The following is a 27,796-nucleotide window of genomic DNA, read 5'->3' as shown; positions in this document are numbered from 1 at the left end:
TGAAAAAAAGTCTTTATGCACCCCAAACTGACTTGGATAATAAAAAGTACCCATGGGCCCTACCTTGCTTCTGGCCATTTTGTAGGAGATAACGTTGTGAAAGGCACATAAGAAATTTGATTTCATTTTGTTCAGATTTGTTTGGCTTAAGTGGAAAAGGAAAAAAATAAGAGGTGTGGTTTCATTCAATTCTGACTCCTTTTGGTCTTTGCTCCGTGACTATTTCTAGCCCCTACCCTGATTTCTTTGGCGCTGCCTTTGGGGGCCTCTGTCTTTCTGGCTGTCCTAGGGCCCTGCAGAAGATGGTGTCTGAAGTGACGCTTGAGAAGATGATGTGATGATACTGACCTGGTGGTTGTGAAGAATTTTGGATGTTCTAAAAGAAACTTTTTTTGTTTTTGAAGAGTTCACCAAGAGGTGGTGATCACTGAACTCTGACTAATTGGTACTCGAAAGCGTAGCTTACTTTTCTTTGTTCTTTTATAATTTAATATAGATACAAGAAGACATCTGAAACCTTATCTCAGGCTGGACAGAAGGCTTCAGCTGCTTTCTCATCGGTTGGGTCAGTCATCACCAAAAAGCTGGAAGACGTGAAGTACGTCCTCGTTTTTCCTTGCTTAAGTAAACTGAGGCAAATGAAAGCAGGTTATCGTGGTTGAGTTTCCTGACGGGTTCCCTTCCTTTTGAGTGAGAGAGGGCACTCCTTCAAGCCAGGACCTGAAATGCTTCCCTAAATTCTTACAGGCATAGCCTTCCAAACAATCATCTTATGAGTACATTTAAGGTTGTTGAAAAATTCTGGTTGTGAACTTTTGTCCTTTTAGCCCTTCTGGATCATGCAGGGTAAGTATGTCTTCCGTGGTTGCAAACTTGTGGTTGTGAGCCGAGCCTGTGTTGATGGGGCCGAGTCCAGGAGCCCTGAAGCGCACCCTTGGACCGAGTCCCGCCTTCGCTGCTGGATGGTACACCTTTATACCATGGTGTGGTTACAACATGCTCATTTGTGAACTGACTTGTTCCATCTCTTCATGCTGAGGCCCCGGTCTTGTTTTGAGCTGTTGCTTTTTATTTTGCATTTACATTTAGATGAGTCTGCAGGCTTTTCCTGGCCATTTTGATAAAACCACTTCACGGTGCTTTTGTGTTTACCCCTGCCCCGCGCCACCCGCCACGTGGATTAAAACAGCGCTGAAAATGACAAACGTGGATTAAATCGGCTGTGCTTCCGTTGGCATGCAAGATTTGTGTGTGTGTGTGTGTGTGTGTTTTCTTTAAACCTTTCAGATTGCATGCCTTTGTGGTTTTTGTTTGTGGGGAAAGTAGATTTTACAACCAGAATTTTGTTGGTTAAATAAGTTTGGTTAACTGATGTATGCTACTGTGTACCAAAAAAAGCTAAATGACTTGCTCATTGTATTTGGACTATTATCATTTTAAACATAATGTGATAAACATAGCTTTCTTAAACCCTTTTGACAGTTATGTAACTTCCCTTAGGGGTTCTCTTTTCTTCCTCTGCTGACTTGACTGTATACCCCTTTAGATTTTAGTTAAAACCTTATGTGACTTTTTAAATGTAGGTTATTTAATTGTTTTAGATTTACTGGAACTTCCTTTCTTTTTTAATGCTTACTCTGGCTTCTTGCAGATTGCAAGCCTTTTCACATTCCTTTAGGTAAGGAGAGTTTGAACCATCGCTGCAGCCGGAGAGTGGTCTAAGACAAGTGTGCTTATTAGATTATTATGCCACATTGGATGGTCGTGTTTGTCCAGTACATAATTTCCTTGCATTTTGGAATACCTTTTCTCTGGTGCATTCCTGTTTTCAAGGGAGGGTTTCTTGTATACCATGAGTAATGGAGAAATTAAAAGAAGCATAATTTGACGCTGTGGTTCAAGTGACATGGAAACAATTTTGACATTTCTTTTTACTTTTTTTTTTGGTAAAAAGAAGCAGCTTTACCATGGCATGCAGAATTCCTCCCTTTTAATGTCTGACTTTGTTTGTTTCTGATGCTTTAATTTCTTTGGTGCCTTTGTAAAGATGTTGGAATTCTCCTTCACCTGGGTTCCATTATGCAGTTTGTAATAGGCAGCATATGGACTGTCTCACAATGTTAGTCTTCCGTCTTGTACAGGTTACTCTGAAAAATATTTTTTAAATTGTGGTAAAGTATGTCTAAGATAAAATATACCATTACTTTGCACTTTTTAGTGCTTATCTTATTAGCTTATAGTGTTTATTATTTTATTACTTTTTATACTAGTTGCATTCTTTATGCACACAAAGAAATTGCATGGTTGCAAAAGGAAAGATATAGTATATTAGGCTGAAAAGGAAAGCACATTAAAAAGATGTCAGCCCAAAGCATGCCTTGTAAGAAGGAATCTTTGTGATATCGCGCAAACCTCTCCTCTCTCTCCTATTACAGACTCTCTGATTATCCAGTTAGTAGTCAGAGAAAACTAAAGGAGGGGAAAGGACTTTAGAGTGTAAGCAGGAGGGCAATACGGTTGTCTCCATCTGTGTTCCTATTAATGCAAATGGTCTTCTCGAGCGGTCACTTGCTGTATAGCCTGGTTCTTTGCCTTCTTAAGTAATCAAATAGGTACTCACAGCTGAGGCCCTTTCTTAGTGACACTTGGCCCTGGAAGGCAGAGAAAATCATAGAGGTGAGCAAACTCTAAGTGTTGAACTCTTTAAAGTTAAAGTTGTGCTAAAAAAGATCAAGAAATAGTGATGGGATTGATTCCGTATCTTTGGTGTTCAATTAAAAATGGCTTAAGTGCTTTAGGTAACTGTTAAGGTGGTTTTATCTGAATTTAGTTGAGTTGTGTGAGGACGTATTTGCTCACATAATCCATCCCGCTAGCATTAAAGTGCCTACTGTGGACAGGTCCAAAGGGTATAACCTAGACCAGGATTCTCGTTCAGAAAGAGCTTAAAATCTTTGAGTGGATGGAGTGCAGGAAGGAAGTGGGGTCTGGGGGCGAGTTAAGAATGGAATATCCCTGTTAATACCTGATTATACAACGTTAGATGTAATAGAAACAGAAATGTAAAAATGTGTCAGTGCTGTTGAGGAATGTGCTTCATTAGTATGTATAACTGTTCTTTCTTTATACCTTTAAAAACATTAAGCAAAGGTGCGTAAGTATGGCCCAGAATGTGCTCTTCGTAATTCACCAGACACAAATTGAGCTGCTCTTTTTCAGCTCCTTACATAGTCACTTTCTTCATTGTATTTAAAAATATGCATAATTGAGATTATACGCTACCATTTTCAGTCCAGCTTTGAGTGAATAGTATATTGTGCATCAGTACATGCAGGTTAAAGTAAGGCTTTACGTTATAACGTGGAAATGGGAGACAGAAGATTACCACGTTGTAATCGACTGTACTTCAATTAAAAAAATAAGTTAAATAAAATACATTTTAAAAAACAGTTAAAAAGAAAAGATTATCTTTTGAAAGCTAAATTTTGGAATTTTTTCTCGCAGATTCAATGTTGGGTAAAGTCACTTAAAAAAATCATTTCTAGGCCAAGGTGTCCTAACTATAATCTGATTTAATGTGTTCATATATAACAAAATATATGAAAACACATAATAGAAGCATAGAATATGTAACAGAACATATGTAGTAGAACACACACATGAAGAAAACCCGCATCTTTTAGATGAGTCAGTCGCAGAGGCAGATACTGGCCACAGGCCCCCAAGCTGTTGGGGGAGAGGAGCTGGGGCAGCAGATCTGAGTGTTTCTTTTCCTCCCAGGAGGTGGACACAGGAGCCCCTTTCTTCCAGGGCTTGAAACAGTCGGGTAATCTTAACTCCCCTGTGTCCTGAGTCCAGGCGAACCTGGCAGACCTGTGGGCTGATTTCACTGTCTGATGGAATCATGGACATTCTGCTGACTTGAATTGTTAGAGTCAGCAACAGTTTTTATTGTACTGCATTATCAGTTAATAAATTCGCAGTCGGGATGCAGACATTTGTCGTATGCCTTGGGTGGGTGAGGAAGGAGGAGGAGAGGAGAGAGAGAGAGATCTGTTTTTGACGCCCTGACAGTTAGGTGTCTGCTGCTGCCAGGAGATCGAGGACCAGCCCTAGGACCGGGTGATGCGCGCCCTCCTGAGAGGCCCTCTGGGGACAGACCACTTTTCTCCCCGTAGTGTGTTCCCATTCACTCCTCTCCCGTTTGCTTTTTCTTTACACATCGTCATGGTTAAACATTGACTCATGCCTTTTTTTTGAGAGAAACTTTAAAAGAGCCTTCTCCTGTCTCTTGGTGGCAGTGTTAAACATCAATGTTAGCGTTAATAGCATGTGCTCGTAATTCAGTAGCCTCGTTAGTCAAATATTTCTGATACATTTAAGAGGAAATGCTAATTAACATTGCCTTTCTCTTCAAAGGCAATTTCTCCTTTTTATGTGTGTGTTGCCTCTTGTAAACCTCTAGATTTTTTGTGTGTTTGTTTTGGGCTTATTAAAGTCATTCCAGACAATTCCATTTTGCTGAAAATTTCTGCCACTTAATAGGAAAAGAAATGATCTCATTTCTCTTGTTAACATAGAGTACCTTTGGATTCAAATTTGAAAAGCTTTCATGAACTTTTCTGTCACACCCATATTTCCTAATTTTTGTTACTGTAATTATTTATTCATTCATTCTTTTATTCAGAAGTGTTTACTGAATGACAGCTTTGTGCCAGGAGCTGTTCTAGACTGTAGGGTTCAAATTACCAATCAAAGCATTAGCTGGGTGAAATTTGAAAGCTCTAAAGAAAATAATATGAAATAAATATTAATGTGTGTTTCAGTTACGAGTCATCTGTAATAATAATAATAATGGTGGACAGTTATGTTCCAGGCATGACCATATATAGTAGGTGCTATTATTTTTCTGATTTTACAGATGAGGAAAACTGAGCCACAGAGAGAGTAAGGGGCTTGCCCCAGGTCACACAGCCGCGTGGCTGAAGGCCAGGATTTGAACCCAGCACACCCGGGTTCAGGGGCCTGCACTCCCCCCTGCATTGTTCTGACTCCCCATGATCAGTTAAGACTATGGCCCTCCAGGCACTCAGGTTCATCGCCTACAATCAGGAGATTAATTTGAGGGCAAAATGGAATGACAATACCTGGATGGCTCTCACAGGCAGGCCGGGCACACAGTGAGCGGTCAGCCACGTTCACCACGACCTCTCCTTTCTCTGTCCACTGCTTCCCTCCCCTCCTCCCCCTTTATTATTATTAGGGATGAAAGGATCAAATAAACAGGTAAGAAACAAGGAAAAATTTAAAAATCATTTCAGCTTTAAAAAAAAAATACCTCTCCAAGGTAAGAGTAATGTTAGATTGTGAAGTACTTAGTGAGTCTGAGTGAGAATCAGGTTGCCCTCTTTAATTTTTTCCCCCAGTGTTCTGAGGAGCCCAAACTTACATTCCTACTTTGATTATTGGTTACTAGGTTTGAGGGTTAAGATCAAGCTGGAAAACGTTTTAACAAAATTTGCTTTATGGCTTCTAACTAACCCTCACAATATATCTGTTAGAGGTAGTTCTGGCTCAGCAGCAACATGGCTTTTTGCTTTTTAAAGTTTTCCATATTATATTTAAACCAGTGAAATTGGAGATGCGAGTTGAAGCTTTGTGTAACCTTCCACAGAGAAGCTAGAAATGGCCAGACAGCGGCCCGACTGTTAGATTGCAGATGAGCCACCAACAAAAGAACATTTCATTTAAACGTGACCTGTAGAGAAGTTCAGATAACTTGGGGGGGGGGGGAGGGAGCTTGACATGGTTCTTCCTGCTGTAATGGTGCCTCCAAGGTGGGGAGACCTTGGCTTTGTAGTGATTTAATTGATTTCATTCTCTGTTCAGTGGGTGCATTTTTAATCTTTTCTTACTGTGAAATGTAAAACATACAGAAATCCAACTCAGTGATTTATCACAAAATAAACAATTTATTGTAATCACTTCCTTGCTTTTTCTTACACATTCCCACTTAAACCTGTTTCGTGGGTATATTCTTCCTGGCACTCAAATGTTTAAATTCTTTGGCTGCTAATTGAAACTCAGCACCAGCAAGTATGATTTTGTCATGATCCTATAAAGGATCCTAAAGTCCTTTATAAGAGATGCTGTGCTATTTCTTAGAATTCTCAAAGTGATCATCTTTAACATTCTTCAAGTCGTATCACAGACATCATTGGCACCTGCTACATACTTAATAACTTAAATGCCCCAAATTATCATTCCTACTTTGGTTTTATTGGAAGCGTATTGGTAGTCCTTCCTCATGGTAATACTGTAAAAATGAAATACTTAAAAAATTGTGTGTATTTCCAACATTATTGAGTGTCTTCTCCTGACTGTGTACCTACTCATCAGTTTCCCCTGCCCTCCTGCTATCGCCCCGCATTGATGCACCACCACCATCCGTTTCTTACTGAATCCACAGCAGATCCCTTGATGAGTCATACATGGCTCCCCACTGCCTTCTTGTTTCAGTTTACCTGAAAAGGGGGATGTGTTGTATAGAAAGACAGTTCTTTTGGAATCCAAGGAGAGGAAAGGAAGTAAGCCCATGCCCCACCCAGATGGTCCTTGCTGTTTGGAAAGCTGTTAGAAATCACGGTAGCTTCTAGAAAGCAAAGAAACCGAGACACCCACTCCTCTCCCACTGAGCCCTCTTCCCCGCATGGTCATCGCTCCCTCACTTCTCTGCCTTTCTCTGTGCTTATGTTCAGTCCTTTCTTGGGGAACTGACTTCCTCTGCATCCTTGCAGCTTCTACCTGGTCCCCAAAATGGTTTTCCTCAACATCGAAGCCTACATGACTTTCTAGCTCAAGTACCTACTATTAACTGACCAGTGTCATAGTGTCCTCTAATTACAAAATCCCATGTTAAGAATCATAATTGTCTTAAACCTTTTTTTTTTTTTAATTCGGTCTAAACAATTTGTAGCTTGCCCAGGGGTTAACTGTGGTGGGTGAAGCTCTACTGATCCACTTATTCTGTTGGTGATGGTGGAGGTGGCTTTGGCAATGTGGCTACATAGGCGGCTTCTTTAGAAGGCTGCAAGGAAGGGCAGGTAACTTCAGGGTTCTGGTGTAAGCTAGGAAAGATGATCTTCGTTAATCCCCATCTTTCCCATATGGTCCCAGTACACTGCAGTAGATACAGCAGGAAAAAAATTCTTACATTCCTCCCAGAATATAGTCTTATACCCAAGGTATCTACCGCTGTTGTAGGATGGAGAGGATGCTGAGCGACAGTGGGTCTTTTCCTGTGTCATGTGCAACATTAAGTACAAAGCTGTCTGAACATTTTACTCATCATCTTGACTGTCTGAACTGCCAGCTTCTTTTTGATTCATATCAGGATCATGCTCCATATTTTTACATACTAATGCGAATCTAAATTTGAGGAGCTACATTTGAAACACAGAGTTATTTGTAACAACCAAGTCTTGGAGAAAACTAAATCATAAACAGGCACAACAACATTTAAATATAGTTGAGAATTGATACCTTGGACTGTCCAGCTTCCCCCAAAATGCTTGTCAGTGATCAGAATGTTATTAGGATATTAACAGCATTGGCAAAGCGCATACAGTGACTTTGTGAGCCTGAGAATTGAGGCACTTTGACCTTGTGAGTTGGTCTCTATGGGAGATGGCTGGATAGTAGTTAACTTTGAACCTGGAATGGACAGGGAACTGTTTCGCCCGTGAGTAAAAAGTTAGTCCTGGTAAAACAGGGGGGCAAACGTTATTTTTATGACCTTCAAAAGAACGTTTAGTTTAATTGGAATGAAGTACAGGTTATCTCTTATTAGAAAACTGATACCGCTGCTCCTAAGGAGTGATATGTGATTTTGAAGTTACTTGACGATGTCGAGTAGTGACTTACTTTGAAACCTTCCTATTCTGGTAACAAGTATGTGAGAAAAAGGCGGCTGCAGGAGCCCCTCTGTGGCCTCGTGTGTGTGTGTGTGTGCACGCGCCTGAATGTGTGTGCTTCATTTTTTGAGGGGAGGCGGTGAACATTGGCTTAGGAGTCTCCAAGACCCAAGTTCCATTCATGATTCTGCTGTGACCTTGGGTAAATTATTTAACCTTTAAGTCTCGATGCTAGACGCCTGACAGAGAGGTGAAAGCTCTTGTCAGTTTTCAGAGTGCTATAAAAATGCAAAGTTGAATTGTTAGCACTATTAACTGCTGGGATTAAATTGGCTCATGAATAAAAAGTAAATTATGTTGGAATAATTTTGATCCCCTCCACCTCAAAAAGTAGGTAATTCTTCATGGTGTTACAAGAACAAGCTTCTAGGAAGCTAAGTTTTGTTTGCTTTGTACAGTGTCTAATCACCACTTTACTAACTCCATTTCTATCTCTTTTTAATGCTGCCTCTTAGTATACGCTCCATTCAACATTCAATTAGCATGCCTGCAATGAGGTAAAGTATATTTTTACAAAATGTAGTTTGTCTGATGCTTCCTTTTTGGAGGGAGGGGAGGCCATTAGGTCTGTTTACGTATCTGTTATTAGCTTTTTTTTTAATGGAGGTACTGGGGATTGAACCCAGGACCTCGTGCATACTAAGCATGTGCTCTACCATTTAAGCTACACCCTCCCCCAGTTTGATGCTTTCTTATTCTTTATTTAGATGTTTAACTTGAACTGTTCTGAAGTAGGAGTTAGAATCTGCTCTAAACAAGCTGCGTGGAAACTCTTACCAGTTTGCCGTTGCTGTTCCCCCAGTGTTAGGCTGGGCACAAGAAGTCCATTAAAAAAAGATTTTAAGAAAAGAATTATGACTTCTGCTTTATTTTGTAACCCTGTGAAGTTGTTTCATATCTGGAATCTGTTTAATTGAAAAAGTGAACGCTGCTCCTCTAATCAACCTCCTCTTTTCACGGACGTACGTGTCACACCACCTCTGTCTTCATCAGCTTTGGTTACAGTCCCCTTTCCTTTCACCCTCTTCATTTCTACTTCCCTCGTCCCACTGTGACATTTGGTGATTTGATTCTGCTGTCCTCTTTCATCCATAAGCACCTGCAAGTGTCACTCGTCGCTCCCTCAGCTGACCTCTCTGTAGGGGTGGAGGATTTTTAACACTACAATGCTAGGTTTAAACTTCCGTGTGCATCAGAACTGCCTGGACTGCTTGCTGGACCCCACCTCTGGTTTCTGATTCTGTAGGCCTGGGGTGGGATCTGAGAATGTGCATTGCAGACAACTTCCCAAGAGCCACTGATGCAGCTGGTCTGGGGACCACGCTTTGGGACCAGCTGCCCACAGCCGCGGTGGGAAGGAGGAAACCCCTCCCTCCCCCCCTCACCTTTGTCATCTTGGTGGTAGGAAGGATCTTGGAGGGCAGGTGAACAGTAGAAAAGCTTCAGAAACCCAGGTGGGAGTGACGCAGGCGCTGAGATCCTCCTTAATTCATATGGACGGACGGATGCGAAGGTGCAGGCGAGGCCTCCTGTGGGCTCAAGGTGCTTCTGTCATTTGGGGCAGCTCCGTGAAGTGGGTACAGCCTTCCTTTTGGTCCCTCGTCTGTTAGCTGCTCCTGGGAGCCAGGATCCCTGTTGTGGAACCTACTAGGGTCTGCTTGTCCTGCTTAGGTGATGGGGGTTTGTATAGAAATCTTGCCAGGCGATATGTGACTTTACACACGAGTTCTGGAGCATCAGACTGATCGAACAGTGGCATTTTCTTGTACCGTGACAGGTTGGTTGGGGAAGTGACAGAATCGCTGTTTTACCTGACCTTGTTCCCTCTCCTCACACATGGACTTGACTGTGTCTGTATGTCTGACTGGCTCTTTCCATGGAATCAAAAGGGCATCACTGCAGAAACCTTGAACAGAAGTCGATAATCTTACATAGTAAGACGTAGTTGGATGTATGCTTGCACGCCTGTGGTACAGGTGTTCCTTATGCTCTATGTGTTCTTTTGCTGATTGAGAATAATGGCAAAGAGGAATACCATAATAATATTTTCAAAATTGTTGGATTTTTTGGTTCAGTGTTTGTAATTTTACTGTTTTTCTTTTCTCTCCATAGAAACTCCCCAACTTTCAAATCATTTGAAGAAAAGGTGGAAAACTTAAAGGCAAGTAGAGAGATGATGGATAGGGTCGTTGCATTATCTCGTTTGGTGCCTTAACTTTCTTTGGTGTGGGTAAATTATGCAAATTAGTATTTCTCCCTAAAAAATATTTAACTAAATTTAATAACTGTTCTTTACATTATCAATGGGTCTTTAAGGTGATATGTACTCTTTTAATCATTTTTTTTGAGTGTTTGTTCTAGCATGGAGCATAAGTACTGAAAAGAAATGTGTAATTTAAAAAACAAGGGTACTTTAGAAGTCTGTGCTGCTTTTCGCATTGTTCATGTCAAATACTTTTGTACTTGGACCAAATTTAATATAATCTTACTGTAGAAAATGAAAAACAATCTAGAAAAGCAAAAAGAATAAAACACACAAAAAATTGCTCCCACAACCTGGACAGTGATACGTAATAGGACTATGCTGTCATGCTTTGAAGAAGAATTAAGACCATAAATCATAAACATTTTTCTGTATCATTAAATATTGTTTTTCAGTATTATGTTTAATGGCTGCCTGCATAGCCTTATGATGGAGATTGTTTGTTTAATCCTTAATTATTGGGAATTTTTATTATGATGCTGATGCCATGGTCACCATCATTGATGATTCATTGTTTTACTTTTTGCTTTGATTCTGGTAAAGGTGGACATTTTCCTATAACAATTAGCTTTATTAATTTGTCAGTTGTACTATCTTCAAGACTATATTCAAAACAATAAGGTCTTCAAGGATCACAAGGGACCAGAAATGTTGTTCTGTTCCCATCCACTGCCCAGTCTTCTCTGCAGACTTTGTCCAAAGCCAGTATGTTCATTTCTTCCAAAACAAATTCTGATAATTATGGTGGATATTTTTAAGGACTAAAGCTAGTATCTTAATTGTTTTATATAAATCAGCTTAAAAATAAGTATTCAGATTTGGTCTTTCAGAATTGTAATTGAGTCACTTGTTTTTAAATGCAGCTTTTTAAAATTACAGAATCAGGGTATGCTTATGGAAGGAAAACCAAACAGTGTACCACGATCTGGATCTTTTTTCCTTGCACATAGAAACACTACTACCCACCCATTCTGTTTCTACATACAGGTATAAATGTTTTTTCAAAAAGGAATCACACTGTACACACAGTCCTACAACTTGTTCATTCACACTAGCAGGTGTGAACCCACAAACGCAGGCACCTGCTCATTTTGCTCTCTGTGCTTCTCAGTGGCCTAGAGTCCTTAGCACATTACAGCTACTTAATGCGTGCTTGATGAGCAAAAATATATCATAGTCATTCTTCTAGGCCAGTACCAGAGGCCTGCTTTATTCTTATTAATGCCTAGTCATATATTTGAAATCAAACTGTACATTGCAAGGAATTCAGTTCTCAGTGTTTCAGGCATTTCACAGCCTCTTCTTAAACTCTACCCCTCAGTGTCAGTTTTTGAAACGACTACCTGGAAAACCAGGGGACCTGTGTTCTTTGACACTGACGATGAGGAGAGACTTCCAGTCATTTATTATGTTCTTTCCTCCTGATTATATTTAGACTCTATAAATTGTGGTGAAATGTGCTTTTAAAATATGCCTAGAAATTATTCAGATAAAAACATATAATATTTATTTATTTAAATTTTATTTTTTACTGAAGTGTTGATTTACAATGTTAGTTTCAGGTGTACAGCAAAGCAATTCAGTTATACATATACATATGAAATATATATATATATGTATTTCAGATTCTTTTCCATATAGGTTATTACAAGATATTGAATATAGTTCCCTGTGCTATACAGGAGGTCCTTGTGGAAAAATATGTGATTTTTAAAAGGATAGTACATTAAACACGTATCAGTCACCAAGGAAGCTGTAAACTATAGCTTGGGATGCAGTTTTTCTAACTTACACTTGTATTCAGTTAAGCATCCGGTCTGCAGATACTTACATTTAGATTTTGGATTGAGTCATTAATGGTGATCATTGAGCATTTGCCATGTGTCAGGAGATGAGTGTTGGACACCGGAAAAACCTCAGTGAGGAAGATAAACACAGATCTTTCTGCAAGGTGTTTAGACAATTAGATGGCCAGTCAAAATAAAGTGAGGTAAGGTGCTATGACAGTGACAGGAGAGGCTTCAGTCAGGGTCACTGGCAGGAACTGTGTAATGCTTGGCAGGAAGGAAGGTCAGAGAGGGCTTCTCAGTGGATGCAGTCCTGTAAATGGAGGCCTCTTGGTTAAAGGGAACATTTGAAGCTTTGGGTCCCCATTCCTGGAACACCAGGAACTTTGCTGTGCTCTAAGGTGTTAAGGAGGAGACGAAGTGGATGGGCCATGTTAAAGAAAAAGTGGGAAGCCGTTGAGAGATTTTTCTGCGCGTTTTAGAAAGATCTCTGGCTGCCCTGCCGATGTAAGGGGAGAAAGACTGGAGAAGGAGACCAGTTGGGAGGAAGGTGTTGGAACCCAGGCCAAAGATGACGGTGCAGTGAGTTAAGCCATCTCCAGTGGGACATCTCTCGATATTTAGAATTTAGAAATGACAGACAAAAAGTTAGCGATTGGATGTGGAATGAGACAGGGAAGGACCAAAGATGACTCTAGGAGTCTGACTGGGAGGTGGGACTGCCATTCAAAGTCTTAGAATAGAATAGAGATGGGACCAGCCATGGGAGGAGTTCAGTTTTAGACATGTTGAATTGCAAGGGATCTTAACATTTTCTTATGATTAAGGAATGTTTTCATAAATTTCATAAATATACAGTGAATATAAGTCATGCAAATTTTTTCAGATATTTCAAAGATTTTAGATGGGAGACCAAAAATAATGAGAAAATTTCAGCTAGATTCCAATTAGTTAGAGTCTGGCCAGTTAAGACTGAGCTAAGAGCAAGGGCAGATTCAAACCCACTATGAACTGCGTCCTTGATCACTGATTGGTTTCTTAATGTTAGCTGTCCTGCTGGCCAGTTAGGGGATGGAAGCAGGAGGTGTGGAGGGAGGAAGGGAGGGGTAGAGAGAACACTTGCACAAGCACAAAGATACATCAGCGTTAAGGATCAGTGACATCTCTAAGGGTTCTGAAAAGCATACAGTATTGTACAAGTGTAAGGCAGATATATTCATTCAAACCAATGTTTATTGATAAATGTTCAGGCCAGGTAACTTGTAGTAGTGCTTCACAAACTATTATGTGTAGGAAGCATCCAGAGATCTTGTTAAAGTGCAGATTTCAGTTCTGCAGACGGAGGTGGGGAGGCCAGTCTGAGGTTCCAGTTTTCTAACAAGCTCCCAGGTGATGCTGGGTCTCAAGGTCCTCGCACACTTTAAATAGCAAAAGGTTAGAAAGTTTATGCTGTAACTGGGAAGCATACACGTTATTTCTTTTCTTCATTGTACTCAGTTCACGGAAGTGTTACTCAACTATAAACAGAAATCAATAGCTATTTTAGAATAATGGGTCTTAAAAAATTCGTTACATTTTGCTGTGAAGAATAAGCTGGGGAAAAGAATTTGCCAATTTGAATATTTCAGCAGGGAAGTCTGTGTAAGTTTCTTTTTTTAATTAAACCACACTGAGCACCACAACAGCACTACATTCTATACATATATAATCACTGAGCTATCAGGTTCCTGATTTTTTGTTCTTTAAAGTTACTTTATGTAGAGTCAGCAAAGTTTGTTTCATAACGTCTTTTCCTTTTTGAACTTTTAAAAGTCTAAAGTAGGGGGAACCAAGCCTGCTGGCGGTGATTTTGGAGAAGTCTTGAATTCGACTGCAAATGCCAGTGCCACCACCACGGAGCCTCTTCCAGAACAGACACAGGAAAGCCTGTGAGATCCTCCTTTTGTTCTGCTACTCACTGCCAGATGCTGCAAGCGAGATCTAAGCACATCTTGTCAACAGTCATTGCCATGAATTTCCACCAGATGTGCTTTCATTTAGCTTTACATGTTCTTTTGACCAAATAGTTTGTGGGTTGAACGACATAAAAACATCTTCACCTCTGTTCCTGGGAAACACCCTTTCATGTGCATTCAAGGCCCTTTATTTAGGAAACATCAGTATAGAAACACGCATAGTACGTGGGATCCTCACTAGAATGATCATTGTTTTCCTCTTTTACAAAATTGCTCTGGATCTGGGATAGTAGTTTGACCTTTGTCTTCTATATGATTTTCTTTTTCTCTTTGAATCTCTGTATATTTGATTCCTAACTAGTATTGTTCTTTAAAATTTGCTGTATCCTGGTTATTAAAAGTTTTGGCATAATTTTCTTTACTTCCAAGGGAAGAACTACTGGCCACAAGAAAATGTTTTCAAATAAAAACACAGTTTTGGTGTAAGGTATCTTATATCTTGGGTCTCTGAAGACATCAAACTAAAATCAGCTCTATATTCAGTTTGTTATAATTTTATAAATGACAAGATGTACAGTGATTCAAAATCCTAGGCGGCTTGAGAGTGGAACCCTCCACATCCTTGTTTAGCACCATCTGTGACAGTCACCATTTCAGTGTGCTGCTTATTAAACTGCTTACATCAACTTACTGTTCACCAGATTGAAACTTTAGTTTTGGAGGAAATTGTAAAATAACGTTCTGAATCACGCATATAGGTTGAAATATGAACACTCTCCTCAAAACATTCAGTTCTAAAGCCTGAAAGTTTTTTAGATCTAGGTAGCCGAAAAGCTAAAATCAATCACATTAGGTTTAACGTTGTTGTCTTCATTTAATTCATTTAGCACCATTTAAAATAAGCACACGAAGTTATATGACTAATAGAACTTGAAACATTTTTCTACTAAGGGGTTGGTGATAACTCCTGAGGATTTAATGCATTAATAAGAATCAACTCATCATTTTCTACTTATTTGTTTTCAGTGTGTTAGAAATTATAAAGTGATACTGCAGACATTGCCCCCAGCTTTGAAAACTTGAGTGTCAGGGCTGAATGAACCAAAGCCTCCGGGAGTATCTGCATGGAGGCCAAGGTACTCTGGTAACTGTAATAGCTACTCACGACCACTGTCTTTTCCTTGTGCTGTATATGGTTACACTGTTGTATTTGTTATTTATCAAGTAGTGATTGTTCTGTTATTGTTTATGCCAAATGTTAATTGCCAAGCTTGGAGTGACCTAAAGCATTTTTTAAAAAGCATGACTAGATTTACTTTGGGATAATACTATATATTATGAAAACCAAATCTGAAAAGCCACAAGTGTTGATTGTTATAAAATAACACGCTGCCATTCTTGATTGTTACAGCTTCTTGTTAGCACTTCAGATGCAATTAAAACTATGCTCTATTACATGTGAAAAGCTTAATAAATTCTGTGTATCAGTAGTCTAGGTCTCGAGATTTATTACGAGACCAGTGGTCTGGAAACAGCTTATTGAATAATCAACTGGTATCCATACTTTTTTAAAAAAGGCAGTTTTTTTTTTTAACCATCTGCTTTAAATCACTGCTTCATGGTGTCAGACTGACATACATTATTTACTTGAAGGGGCTTTAAGGCAAAGGTTGTTGAAGCATTGTCCCAGAGGGGTGAATCTGTAGAAATCTGTCTTTTTATAGAAATATTGTGGTTATTCAACATAGGTGTTAAATTATTTTTTTTCAACCAACTAGTCTTTCAGTTGTTTTTATCATAACATCTCTTCATCACATGGTTTCTTGGGTGTCCTGCCCTATTACTGTCTTTTTAACAAGGCAAAATGGAGAGGATGGCAATTTCTTTAGTTGAGTAAAATATCCTCAAATCTCTTTATTGGGGGGAAATGATAGAAATAGGGCTGGAAGGTGGCATGGATGTATGTGGCTGCTGGTGATGGTTGTGAAAGAAGAAACTGGAGAATCACTTTTCTAGACATCCACCTCCACTTAGTCTAGAGATGATTTAATGTATTGCAAAGTACTCTGCCTCTTAAAAGTAGCAAAAAGTAGAGGGGGGATAAATTTAGAAAAATAAACATCAACTTAGAAGTATTACTCAAATAGTCTTTGTGGAAGATTCAGTATTATGAATTCAAGGGCATTTAAGCAATTCAGAACATAGTAATTACTAAGAACACCAGAGAGGGGCCCTGGTCACTCCACTATGTTTTCTGTTTGACACTCTTAAGAACGTAGCAACTCGAGAGTAAAATCGCAGATTGTTAGCGATTCAAGCAGTGTGACAGAAGAAAAGTAATTCCTGGAATTATCCCCTTATTACAAAGGAACGTCCTTAATGTATGGAGTCTCTGGGAAATAAAGCAAGAATTCTTATGCCTGTTGAGGCCAAAGTAATCAATGGAAGAGAGTAGTACTCACTGAATTATCCTAATAGTAATGCAAATAAACTACTGAAATAGAGGAAAAAAACATGTTTAATTTGGACTATTTCTGGATCTGTTAATCAAGAAATACACACTGTCTATTATTTTTGTATAGTGCTTGAAAACAATAAAAATTCTAGTTTGGGTATGGGTTCTTTTGTACGTATTACCTGCCTGTTGAGGATAACATTGATGATACAACTTCTCTCCTGACCCTTGCTGTCCTATCCTGGGTAGAGAAAGAACCATGAGCAGCTATGGCATCAGTGTATCAAACAATAAGCTACAGGAAAGCTATTCAGAAGTAACTTTGCCGTCTATGTGCCAGAGGAGATGCTGCGTGAGGCCCTACATCAGGATCACGTTTCTTCACAGCTCTTGAGACTCAGATGAAAACTCAGATCTTTGTCCATAATGCAGAGACATTTGGTCATTAAATTAGTGACTGTCCCATTGCAACTGGGTTAATTATGGAGGCCAGACTGGGTTAGAGTTAATAGTAAGGCATTATCCCTTTTAAATAAACCTGAAAACCTTAGATTTCAATTTCCATGTTCCGATTCTGAAATCAAGAAGAACCCAAATCAAAATGAGCCCCAAAGAACTCACTTTTAGTTTGTGAGCCCCCAGAGGGCAGGGCCTGCACACGTCCATCACCTGCCAGGGTTTCATACTGAAATAAATGCTACTTGATGACTTTAACACTCCATCCCAACGTGATTTCAGTTTCCCCCTTGGCTTTTAGAATGAATTCTGTTCTTACAATCCAGTTTGACTGTTTTCTGGTATTCTTCCAAGTCCTTAAGTGTTATTGCCTATATCTGGTCATCTTCTACGTGATATTCTTAATGATCTTAATTCATCTCTGTGGTTGACGTGGCTATGTTTAGCGTGATGCTGATACCTCCCAGTGTATCACTAGCACTGTCTTTTTTTCCAGGTGTTCATGCATTTTGAGAGGCATGGATTTCTAAATCACCTTCTGGTCACCTCCACCTCGCCACTAATAGCCCCTATTTATTGAGTGTTCAGTAAGTGCGTTGGGCATTTCACACCCATTTCCTTTAATTCTTTACTCAAGGATGTGAGGCTGTCACTGTTTCATAGATGAGACCATGGCCAGCAGACGTGGAGCCAGGACTTCGAACTGTTTTTTATTCACTTATTATCTGCCATTAATAGTATTTTTGCAAAGCATACAAACAATTTGCAGGCTAGATGGGAAAAAAGAAGCTTGTATTTTTAATAAATCAAGAAGGAAGGTGTGGTTCAAGGAGTAGAGCAGGGTCAGAAGGTGCCAAGGAGACGTTAAAGCATTGCCTTGAGAGTTGATGTTACGTTTGGCACTGGTGCTGGCAAGGACAGTGTGCAGACCTGCTCAGTCCTTTACACTCCTTCTCATTTGCTGTTTCTGCTGCTCTGCCAAAGGCAGAGAACTAGGCATACCTGAAGTCAGTTGATACAAACTTACTCTTATCCATTAAAAACATCAGGATTTGTCCCAAAATGCCTGTTGTCACAATCCCCAGGGAATTTATCGTCTGGCTGAGGTAGGACATGAAGATAACACATCTATTGAATTTTAGAGCTGGGATATTAGTAATACCATTTATTTTGCAGATACTAATTTAGTTCGGTTTATAAAAGCACTTCCTTAAATTCAAGACAGAGGCTAATAACTTGGTTTTACGTGAGGGAACCAAATCAGAAACATATTGGCTTGCCTGTGATCAGGACTGGAGTCAGGACTAGAACTGAGAGCAATGACCAATGCTGTTCACAATTTACCACATTTTCCTGAAGGGAAACAGAATGAGCAACAGTAATGCAAAAATACCTTAGGCAAGACTTCATAAATAGTCAAAGGAAATAAAGTTTATGAACCAAAAGAAAGAATCCACCTGGCATAGAATTTATCTTAAGCCTACGGAATTTTAAGGATTACCCTATCGGTGGCTAGAAATAAGCCGTGTGTGACTCATACAGTTACATACCACTCCAAGGTTGCTGCACTAGAAGTGTTCTGTCTACTGTGTGCAATTGATGAGAAGAACATCAGGAAGATTCAAAATCCATAATCAAAGGCATTATTAAAACAGGGGTTGTCATACATAGAAATGCATTCTGTCAAAGTACTTCCAAATGAGAGGGGAAAGTGCTTGCTGCTTCCCCCCAAACAATAATTACGGATTAATATAAAACTGCTGGGTAGAAGATGGATGGACAGCTTAATTCATAAACGCTCCAAGTACGGTGTTTGGGTTCCGTTTTGAAGAGGGTGGGTAAATTCAGGCAATTAACATCGTGGAGGGGAAAGGGAGAAAATATGAGTGAGAGTGGGGCCCCTGGTGGTACACAGTTAGACATTACTAAATTTCTTAATTCCCTAGAGGTAACTGTAGCTAGCTACAGGTGACCAGAAAGGTCTCAGATTAGTATTTTTGCAACATGAGTGAACTGACCGCAATATAGGCGAAGAAAGACAAACTTGGATCCAGGCTTTCACAAATGTTTAAGCCCAATTTATGCCCGCTGTCAGGAATCCAACTGCAAAATTCCTGCCTCCATAAGTAAACTTACTGGCATACTAAGTGCTAAACGATATAAAGAAAACTGTGGGAGCCCAACACTGCCTGGGGTTCCAGTTCTAAATGAGATAATCGAGGAGAACCTCGCATTTGAGCAAAGACCTGAAGAGCGGGGGGGCAATGAGCCTTGGGGCCCACATGAGCAGACAAGCGGGCGGCGGGGGCAGCAAGCGTCGCATTGTTAAGAATTTACATCAGAACAAGGCCCAAGGGGTGTCTGGGACGGCGAAACGGCTGCAACTCAAAACTCTTATCATGCAAAACTCAGCGGGTCGCTGCCAACAGAGGACCTCCAGCCACCAAGAATTAGCCCAGTAAGTTAAGCTTATACCCTCTCTCACCCTACACTCCTCCCGTGCGACCAGGCCACGCCCACCGGCCCATAGTGCTCTGCAAGGGGGAGGGCCTCTTGTTGCTCCGCCCCGTGACCTGCGCGCTTGCGGAGAAGCCAAAGGTCAGAGGTTGTGGAGCCGTCATGGCGGCGCTGTGTCGAACCCGTGCCGTGTCTGCCGAGAGTCATTTTCTGAGAGTATTTCTGTTCTCTCGGCCCTGTCGAGGCGCAGGCACTGAAAGTGGCTCCGGAGGCGAGAGTTCTGACTCCACGGAGCCTAGAACGCGTCCAGGAGGCTTCGCGAGCGCTTTGGAGCGGCACTCGGAGCTGCAGCGGAAGGCGGAGCTCGGGCGGCTGAGAGTGAGTCGCGGGGCTACGCCAGCGACGCGGGGGCGGGTGGGGCGGAGGGTTGGGGCGGAGCCTAGAGTGGGGGCTGGAGGCGGGAGTCAGGGCGGAGCCCGCTGTTGGGGTGGAGCCGGGAGCCGAGACGGAGCCCGACGTAGTGGGGAGTGGAGCTGGGATCAGGGCGGAGCCTGGCGTAGAGGGTGGGGCAGGAGTCGGGGCGGAGCCCGCCTCTCGGTGAGTGGGACCGGGAGACCGGGGTGGAGCCCCGTGTTGGGAGTGGAGCGGGGAACCGGGGTGTGAGCTGGCCCAGCTGCTGGCTACTGGGAATAGCAGGTGGTGGTGGTTTCCTGTTTGTTGTACTTTTTGTGGTATTTACATGCTGGACCTGCGCTGTCCACGCTCTTTGGCGCGTGTCTTCCTGAAGCGAGTGCTGCCAGTGAGGCTTCTAGAGCGACTCTGGGAACTCGGAGTAGAACTGGACTCTCACCGGGAGAGGCAGGGCTCTCCGCTGGTCTTGTTCTTCACAGTAGCCGCAGCATGGAGCTTATTGTCTGGCGTACCAGGCTCTTCATAAACATTTCTTAATTCATGGTTAGGTGAATGAGAGAATTATTGTCTCAATGAACTTGAGCAAGTAGTTTAACCTGTCGGTGCTTCACTTTCCTCCTCTGTAAATTAACTTTTTAAAAAATCCATCTGTCTCAGGCAATAATTTTGTAAAATACAATTATTCGATAAATGAAATGGGAGAAGAAGACATAAATACAAGTCATTTTTAAATTAAAGTATAGTCAGTATACAATGTGTCAATTTCTGGTGTACAGAATAATGTTTTAATTACACATATACATACATATATTGCTTTTCATATTCTTTTTCGTTATACATTACTGTAAGATACTGAATATAGTTCCTTGTGTTATCCAATATAAACTTTTGTTTATTTAAAAAATTTATTTTTTTTATTGATGTAGAGTCAGTTTACAATGTGTTAATTTCTGGTGTGCAGCATGTTTCAGTCATACATACATGTATTCGTTTTCATATTCTTTTTCATTATAGGTTACTACAAGATATTGAATATAGTTCCTTGTGCTGTATAGAAGAAACTTATCTATTTTATATATAGTAGTATCGCTAAATCTCGACCTCCTAGTTTATCCCTTCCAACTTCATTTCCCCCTGGTTTGTTCTTTATGTCTGTGAGTCTGTTTCAGTTTTGTAAATAAATTCATTTGTGTCTTTTTTTTAGATTCCACATATAAGTTATATGGTATTTTTCTTTCTCTTACTGACTGACTTCAACAAGTCATATTTTTTGAATATTAAGAGTCAGGAGACAAATTGGATGTCTGGCAATATTCAATTACATAAAAATAAACTCTCTCAATTTCTGTACTTATCTCCTTGGGAACAAGTACCAAACAGCTCACAGATGGGTAGTGTCTTGGATTCTGGAAAACTGCCTGGCATCTAGTACAGTGCTTGACTCTTACTGGGATTTTGTAATTGTCTGCCAAATGGGTGAATGAATGAATAGTACACATAGTGCACATTTGAACTTCAGTTATGCCTGGGCTGTCTTTGAATTGAGATCTCTGTGTGACTGCTCACAAACCGATGTACAAGTGAGAATAGTACAGGCTTGAACATGTGAGTTAAAGGCCCGAGTCCAGAATAGTGATTGAGCTGAAACAATCATAAGAGTAATAAAAAAACTGAAAATACCAAATTAGTTTTATTTTAGTGTGTATTGGAAGTTTTCAGTACTTTTCTGACATGAGGAATATGAGCAGTTGTTAGGTAATGATGTAAAGAATCAACTTTGTGGAAAAAAACCTTTTACTTCACTCTTTGAAGTTTCTGAATCTATTTAATTGAAGAGCATCCTGAGATTATAAGATGAGTAAAGTTCATCTTTATTGTGTGATCAGAATTTTTGAAAAAAATTGTTTGCAAAGTATAGAAGTAATATGTGCTTACTTTAAAAAAAAAATGTAAATAGCAGTGAAGGTTATTGTGTAAAATGTAAAAGCCCCCTTTCCCTTTTCCTCACTTTCTCAAAGCTGGAAGGTGTGTATTTTACATGTGTAACTACTAGAGATTTTGTATATGAATAGAAGCTAATTATATATATTTTAAAACATTATTAATGTTTAAGAATGTAAGCTCTGGATTCAGACAGTCTTGGTTTGATCCTGATTCTTCTATCATTTACTGGCTTTGTTTCCTTGAGAAATTACTTAATATCTGTGTGTCTTTTACTTTTTTTTATAAAAGGAAACCTTGTCGTGGGATTATTATGAGATTAGGTGAATTCATTATTTAAACACTTAGCACAAGTACCTGATAATAAGCACCATATATTTTCATTACTGCTGCTGAAAATTGCTATTCTCACTTAACTATAACTTTGAATATTTTTCTTTATCACTTCATACGTGTAGTATATTTTCCATTGTTCCTAGGTTCACAGGGGATTGATTCTAGGATGCTCTGTGATACCAAAATCCCTGGATGCTCAAGTCCCTTTTATAAATGGTACAGTTGACACTCTGCAGTTCCCACATCAGCAAATACAGAGGGCTGACTGTATACCTCATTGAAAAAATGTTTGTTTGGTATTCCATGGTGCAGATATAGCATAATGTATTTAACCAGAGCTTAAATAGGTTGTTCATGAGCTTCTAGGTTGTTTCTGGGTTTTTTTGTTTTTTGTTTTTTGTTTTCCTTAATACAGACAATGCTACAGTGAGTATTTACATATTTTTGGATATTTGTGGTATATATGCTGGGTCAGAATGTACATATAATTTGAGTTTTGATTGATACAGACTGTTTGCACCACACTTCCACCTACAGTGCAAGACAGTGCCTATTTCCTTGCCCACTTGTGCATGCAGGGTATTATAAGTGGGTTTTCTTGGTACTGAGCAGTCCAAACAAAATGCAGAAGTTGGGAACTGGAGTTGTTTATTCCTCACCTCTGATATCAGTTTGTGACTTTTATCAAGATAACTGCATGTTCACATTTTTTGTCTTAATAATAGGTAAATTGCTATCAATTTAAACTCATAAAATACATTATACCAACAAGATACCACATTTATGTTATATATATTGGATCTTTATATTGGGATTTGAAAATATGTATATGTAGGAATGAAAGTTAACATTGTACCCATTGACTTAATTCTTATCCTTCAAGTGTAGACTTATGTATCTATATGTGCATCTCAGAAATAAGTGATATTCAATAAGAGTCAAGGAAGTTATTCTTAAAAGGAACTTTCCCCTGCAGGTAAATTTAATCAAGGGTGGTTTGTTGTGAATTCTCTACCTTAAAATTTCTGTGAGGTTACCAGTTAAAGGGATCTCTCATTTAAATGATCTGAAGGGCCATTTTTCTTTTCCTTGGTTTATTACCTTTTGGATTTTTTATGCATCTGTCTCTTAAAGTGGTTTTTCGTTTGTTTATTTTTTTAGGATGGGGACCAACTCCTTTTCATTTTTGTAACCAATATAACACATACTTATGTATAGAGGGCCTGTTAAATAGTTGCTAAATACATTTTTTTGTCAGATACCTTTTTCCTTTTTTATTTTTTAAAAATATTTAAAAAGCTTTAACCCTCTTATGTCACTTAGACAGTAAAGATTTGTAGAACCTGTTGAGCCAATCAGGAGCTGTGGAATTGCAGAAGACTAATCTGATAGCCACAAGGTGGCAATAGTTGAGCAAATAATTGGTTTTCTGCTTTATGAATATTAGTTTCTTAACAGTAGAGGGTGGCATATTTCAGCATATTGAAAAATGGTTTGCAAGAGGTTTTGAGGCCACACAGTAGAACATTTTATTGTTTTAAGATGGAGAATAACATTTTACTATTTTAGCTTATTTATGTAGAAGACTGATGTTATAATACACTTTATAGTTTCATTTTAGCAGTATATTAGGTTTTATATAAATATTTTTAAAAGTTATTTTTCACTTTTTCATGAATATTTCTTATTGATAATTTTAATTTCAAAAAGCTGAAATATTCCTGAAGGCCAATATTTAGATCAGATTTTTTTCCTTTCAGAATACTAGAAAAATCCAAAAAATAGCTTATTTGAAGGATTTGTTTCAATTCTCTTACTTTTAGTACAAGTTTTAAGTCTACTAAATTCATGTAATAGTAGTAGTACACAGTGTTATTTAACCCTTTATTTTCTTACTAGTTTTATGTTGACAACTTAAAAAAATTACAGCAGTGATTTAAAAACTAATATGTAAAGGAATAATGAAAAATATTTCTGGTTTTAACCATAGTGTTCCGTGGTTTTTACACTGTAGAATTCTAGGTGACTTATTTCTGCATTGGTAATGAAAGTCTTTTGAAATGTTTAGTTTCATGGTGGAGTCAAACATTTTCAAAGCAGGTTTAGAGGAAATGACCAGCTAATTTAAAGACAATGGAGTTCATTGAGGTAGATATAAATCTCTAAAGAAAGTTGGTTTTTATCAACAGCTATAATATAGCTATAAATAATACCATACATTTCCTAAATGAAAAGATGAATATATTTTGTATGTATTTTGTTTCGTGGGTGGTCATATGCTCTGATCACACATAATCAGACTCTTTTATGGCTTCCCAAGTCAGCATTAGCTTTCACTAGTTGTATATCTTTCTTAACTCTTATTTTTGCTCGAAACCTCACTCCCTTCTTTTAATGTTTCTGGATTTTGCTTTATTTTGTTTTTTCTTTTAAAGGTTATGTTACAACTTTCTCTTTTGACTGTCTTAATTTTTTTAATGTGATTATGACCCTTAAGTTTGCTTTTATCTATTGGCATTAAATAACAGAGGAAACCTGGTTTGTAGGGATTTGGGAATAAAATTAAACAGTGATGATTCAGTGTGGATTTTCCCTCTCTTTGTAAAGCTTTGGGCACTCTGCTGTTAGGAACTGGCAGATTTGGAATGATAGACTCCTAGTCCAGGAGACAGCAACTCAACAAGTCCCCTGGTCTCTAGCCACCGACCCAGTTGAGACAGTCAGGTCCTCCCAAAGGAGATAAGTGTATATGGAGCAGAGAATGTTTATCCCAGAGAAATGAAAACTTATTTTCATATTAAAAACTTGTGCACAAATGTTCATAGCAGCTTTATTTGTAGTAGCCAAAAGCTGTAAACAGCCCAGAGGTCCTTCAACTGGTCGATGGTTAAACAAACTGTAGTGTGGAATACTACTCAGCAATAGAAAGGAACAAGTGGTTGATAGCACACAGCAACCTGAATGACTGAAGGGAATTATGCTGAATGAAAAAAGCCAATCCCGAAGGATTACATACCGTGTGATTCCATTTATGTGACATTCTTGAAATGTCAAAATTGCAGAGATGAGGAACAGATCAGTGGTTGCTAAAAGTTAGGATAGGGCAGAAGGGAGATGGGGAGTTATAAAAGGACAACACAAGGGATCCTTGTGGTGTTAGAACTGTCCTGTAACTTGACTGTGGTGGCGAATACATGAACCTTCACATGTGATAAAATTGTATAGAACTAAATACACACTCACACAAATGAGTATCTAAAACTGGTGAAATCTGAATATCATAGGTAGATTTTATCAGTGCCACTTTCTTTGTTGTAATATTATATTGTGGTTTTACAAGCTGTTACCATTGGGAGAACTGAGTAAAGGGTGCAAGAGATCTCCGTGTATTATTTCTTATAATTGTATGTGAATTTACAATGGTCTCAAAATAGAAAGTTTAATTAAAAAAAAAAGGATCATTTCACTAATCTGTCAGGCACAGCACTAGTAAGGCCTGTGAATCCCAGAAGCATGAGCCCATTATCCCACATAATTTCCTGTGAAATGATTTCTTTGGTTAGAAGCAATGCTTTTTGGAATATCGTAACAATGAATATGAGATTCTGTAAGTTCATGGATGGTGATTTTGGTAGAAGCTTTGCAGGCAGGGAAGGCAAATCTATATTCAGAGTAAGTGTATATTCCTGTAATAATATATCACTATCTTCTCCATTTAGAATGGTCCAATGTAATCAACCTACCACCAGGTGGTCAGCTGATCCTTGCAAGGAATGATGCTATATTGGAAGCTTAGTGCTGGTTTCTGCCGTGGCAGATTGGTCATTCAGCAGTGGCTGTAGCCAAATACTACTCACAGAGTGAGTGGAAGTTAGTATTCCTGAATCCATGAATCATCTCCATCCCACAAAAATTCAGGGTCCTACCACCTGATAAAATTTCTAGTTGGCCAGTGGTCTGGGACATATTGAGATGCCCTCCCCACCCGTAAGACAGAAGTACATCTCTGCTGTCATGGCAACTTTGTTCTTGAACCCACTGGAGAGGTGGGCAGGAGTGGTTGGAGAAAGAGGTTGACTGACATCCACAAGACTGGTTATCTTGTCCCTTGATTATTGAGATTCTTCTCTGCTGAAGAAATTATTCACTTTCATTTAATTATTCAAATTCATTTATTTTCTTACTCTGTGCCAGTTCAGAGAGGTCTACCTTCCTCTTTCCCAGACATTCTTGTCATCTGTTTCTCAATCATGTTCTTATTAAATCCCTGACCATCCAGCAGAATTATTAGTCACTTCTCACAAATCGATATAGATCCCAGCATTGACTAAGAAAAGTAAAGATGACTTAAAGAAATGGAAAGATATCCCATGTTCTTGGATTGGAAGAATTAAAATTGTTAAAATGGCCATACTACCCAAAGCAATCTACAGATTTAATGTGATCTCTATCAAATTACCCAGGACATTTTTCACAGAACTAGAACAGATACTCCTAAAATTTATATGGCATCACGAAAGACCCAGAATTGCCAAAGCAATACTGAAGAAAAAGAATGAAGCTGGAGGAATATCCCTCCCAGACATCAGACAATACTGCAAAGCTATGTAATCAAAACAGCATGGTATTAGTACAAAAACAGACATATGGATCAATGGAACAGAATAGAGAGCCCAGAAGTAATCCCACAAACTTTTGGTCAATTAATCTTTGACAAAGGAGGTAAGAACATACAATGGAGTAAAGACAGTCTCTTTAGCAAATGGTGTTGGGATAACTGGGCAGCTGCATGTAAAGTTAGGATACTCATTCACACCATACACAAAAATAAACTCAAAATGGCTTAAAGACTTAAATATAAGACAAGATGCTATAAACCTCTTAGAAGAAAACATAGGCAAAACATTATCTGACATAAATCATAAGTGTTCTCCTAAGACAATCTACCCAGGCAATAGAAATAAAAACAAAAATAAGCAAATGAGGGACCTAATTAAACTTATAAATCTTTTACATAACAAAGGAAACCATAAGCAAGACAAAAAGACAACCTACAGAATGGGAGAAAATATTTGCAATAGATGAGACTGACAAAGGTTTAATTTCCAGAGTATATAAACAGCTCATAAAACTTGATGAGAAAAAAACAAACAACCCAGTCCAAAAATGGTCTGGAGACCTAAACAAGCAATTCTCCAATGAAGACATACAAATGGCCAATAGGCACATGAAAAAATGCTCAATATTGCTAATTATCAAAGAAATGCAGATCAAAACTGCCATGAAGTATCACCTCATACCAGTCAGAATGGCCATCATTCAAAAGTCCACAAATGATAAATGCTAGAGAGGCTGTGGAGAAAAGGGAACCCTCCTACACTGTTGGTGGGAATGTAGTTTCGTGCAGCCATTATGTAAAACAGTATGGAGATTTCTCGAAAGACTAAAAATAGACATACTGTATGATCCAGCAAATCCACTCCTGGGCATATATCCAGAGGGAACCTTGATTCAAAAAGATAACTTGCACCCCAGTGTTCATAGCAGCACTATATACAATAGCCAAGACATGGAAACAACCCAAATGTCCATCAACAGATGACTGGATAAAGAAGTTGTGGTATATTTATATAGTGGAATACTACTCAGCCATAAAAAAATAAGTTAATGCCATTTGCAGCAATATGGATGGACCTGGAGAATGTCATTCTAAGTGAAGTAAGCCGGAAAAAGAAAGAAAAATACCATATGATATCACTTAT

The 27,796-nt window shown here is 39.1% G+C and overlaps 1 protein-coding gene across 7 annotated transcripts in view; it reads left to right on the top strand.

Moving 5' to 3' along the window:
* Window positions 1–27,796, top strand: part of TPD52 (tumor protein D52) — a 159,095-nt gene that overhangs the window by 63,552 nt on the left and 67,747 nt on the right. For 2 of the 7 annotated variants that reach the window (XM_031441431.2, XM_010979396.3), the window contains exons 4-8: window positions 497–598; window positions 1,652–1,678; window positions 8,429–8,470; window positions 10,086–10,134; window positions 13,836–16,596. In XM_031441431.2, coding sequence (XP_031297291.1) covers window positions 497–598; window positions 1,652–1,678; window positions 8,429–8,470; window positions 10,086–10,134; window positions 13,836–13,955 — 340 coding nt within the window. In that variant the 3' untranslated portion in view covers window positions 13,956–16,596. Of the gene's footprint in view, window positions 1–496; window positions 599–1,651; window positions 1,679–8,428; window positions 8,471–10,085; window positions 10,135–13,835; window positions 16,597–19,468; window positions 19,725–27,796 lie in introns of those variants that run through there. The other 5 variants (XM_064480896.1, XM_031441432.2, XM_064480898.1 and 2 more) reach the window with 5 other exon arrangements.

Source organism: Camelus dromedarius, chromosome 30 (assembly GCF_036321535.1).
Source record: "Camelus dromedarius isolate mCamDro1 chromosome 30, mCamDro1.pat, whole genome shotgun sequence".
Lineage (NCBI taxonomy): Eukaryota > Metazoa > Chordata > Mammalia > Artiodactyla > Camelidae > Camelus > Camelus dromedarius.
Note: the sequence above shows the minus strand (reverse complement) of the source record. Positions and strands in the feature narration are given on the sequence as shown.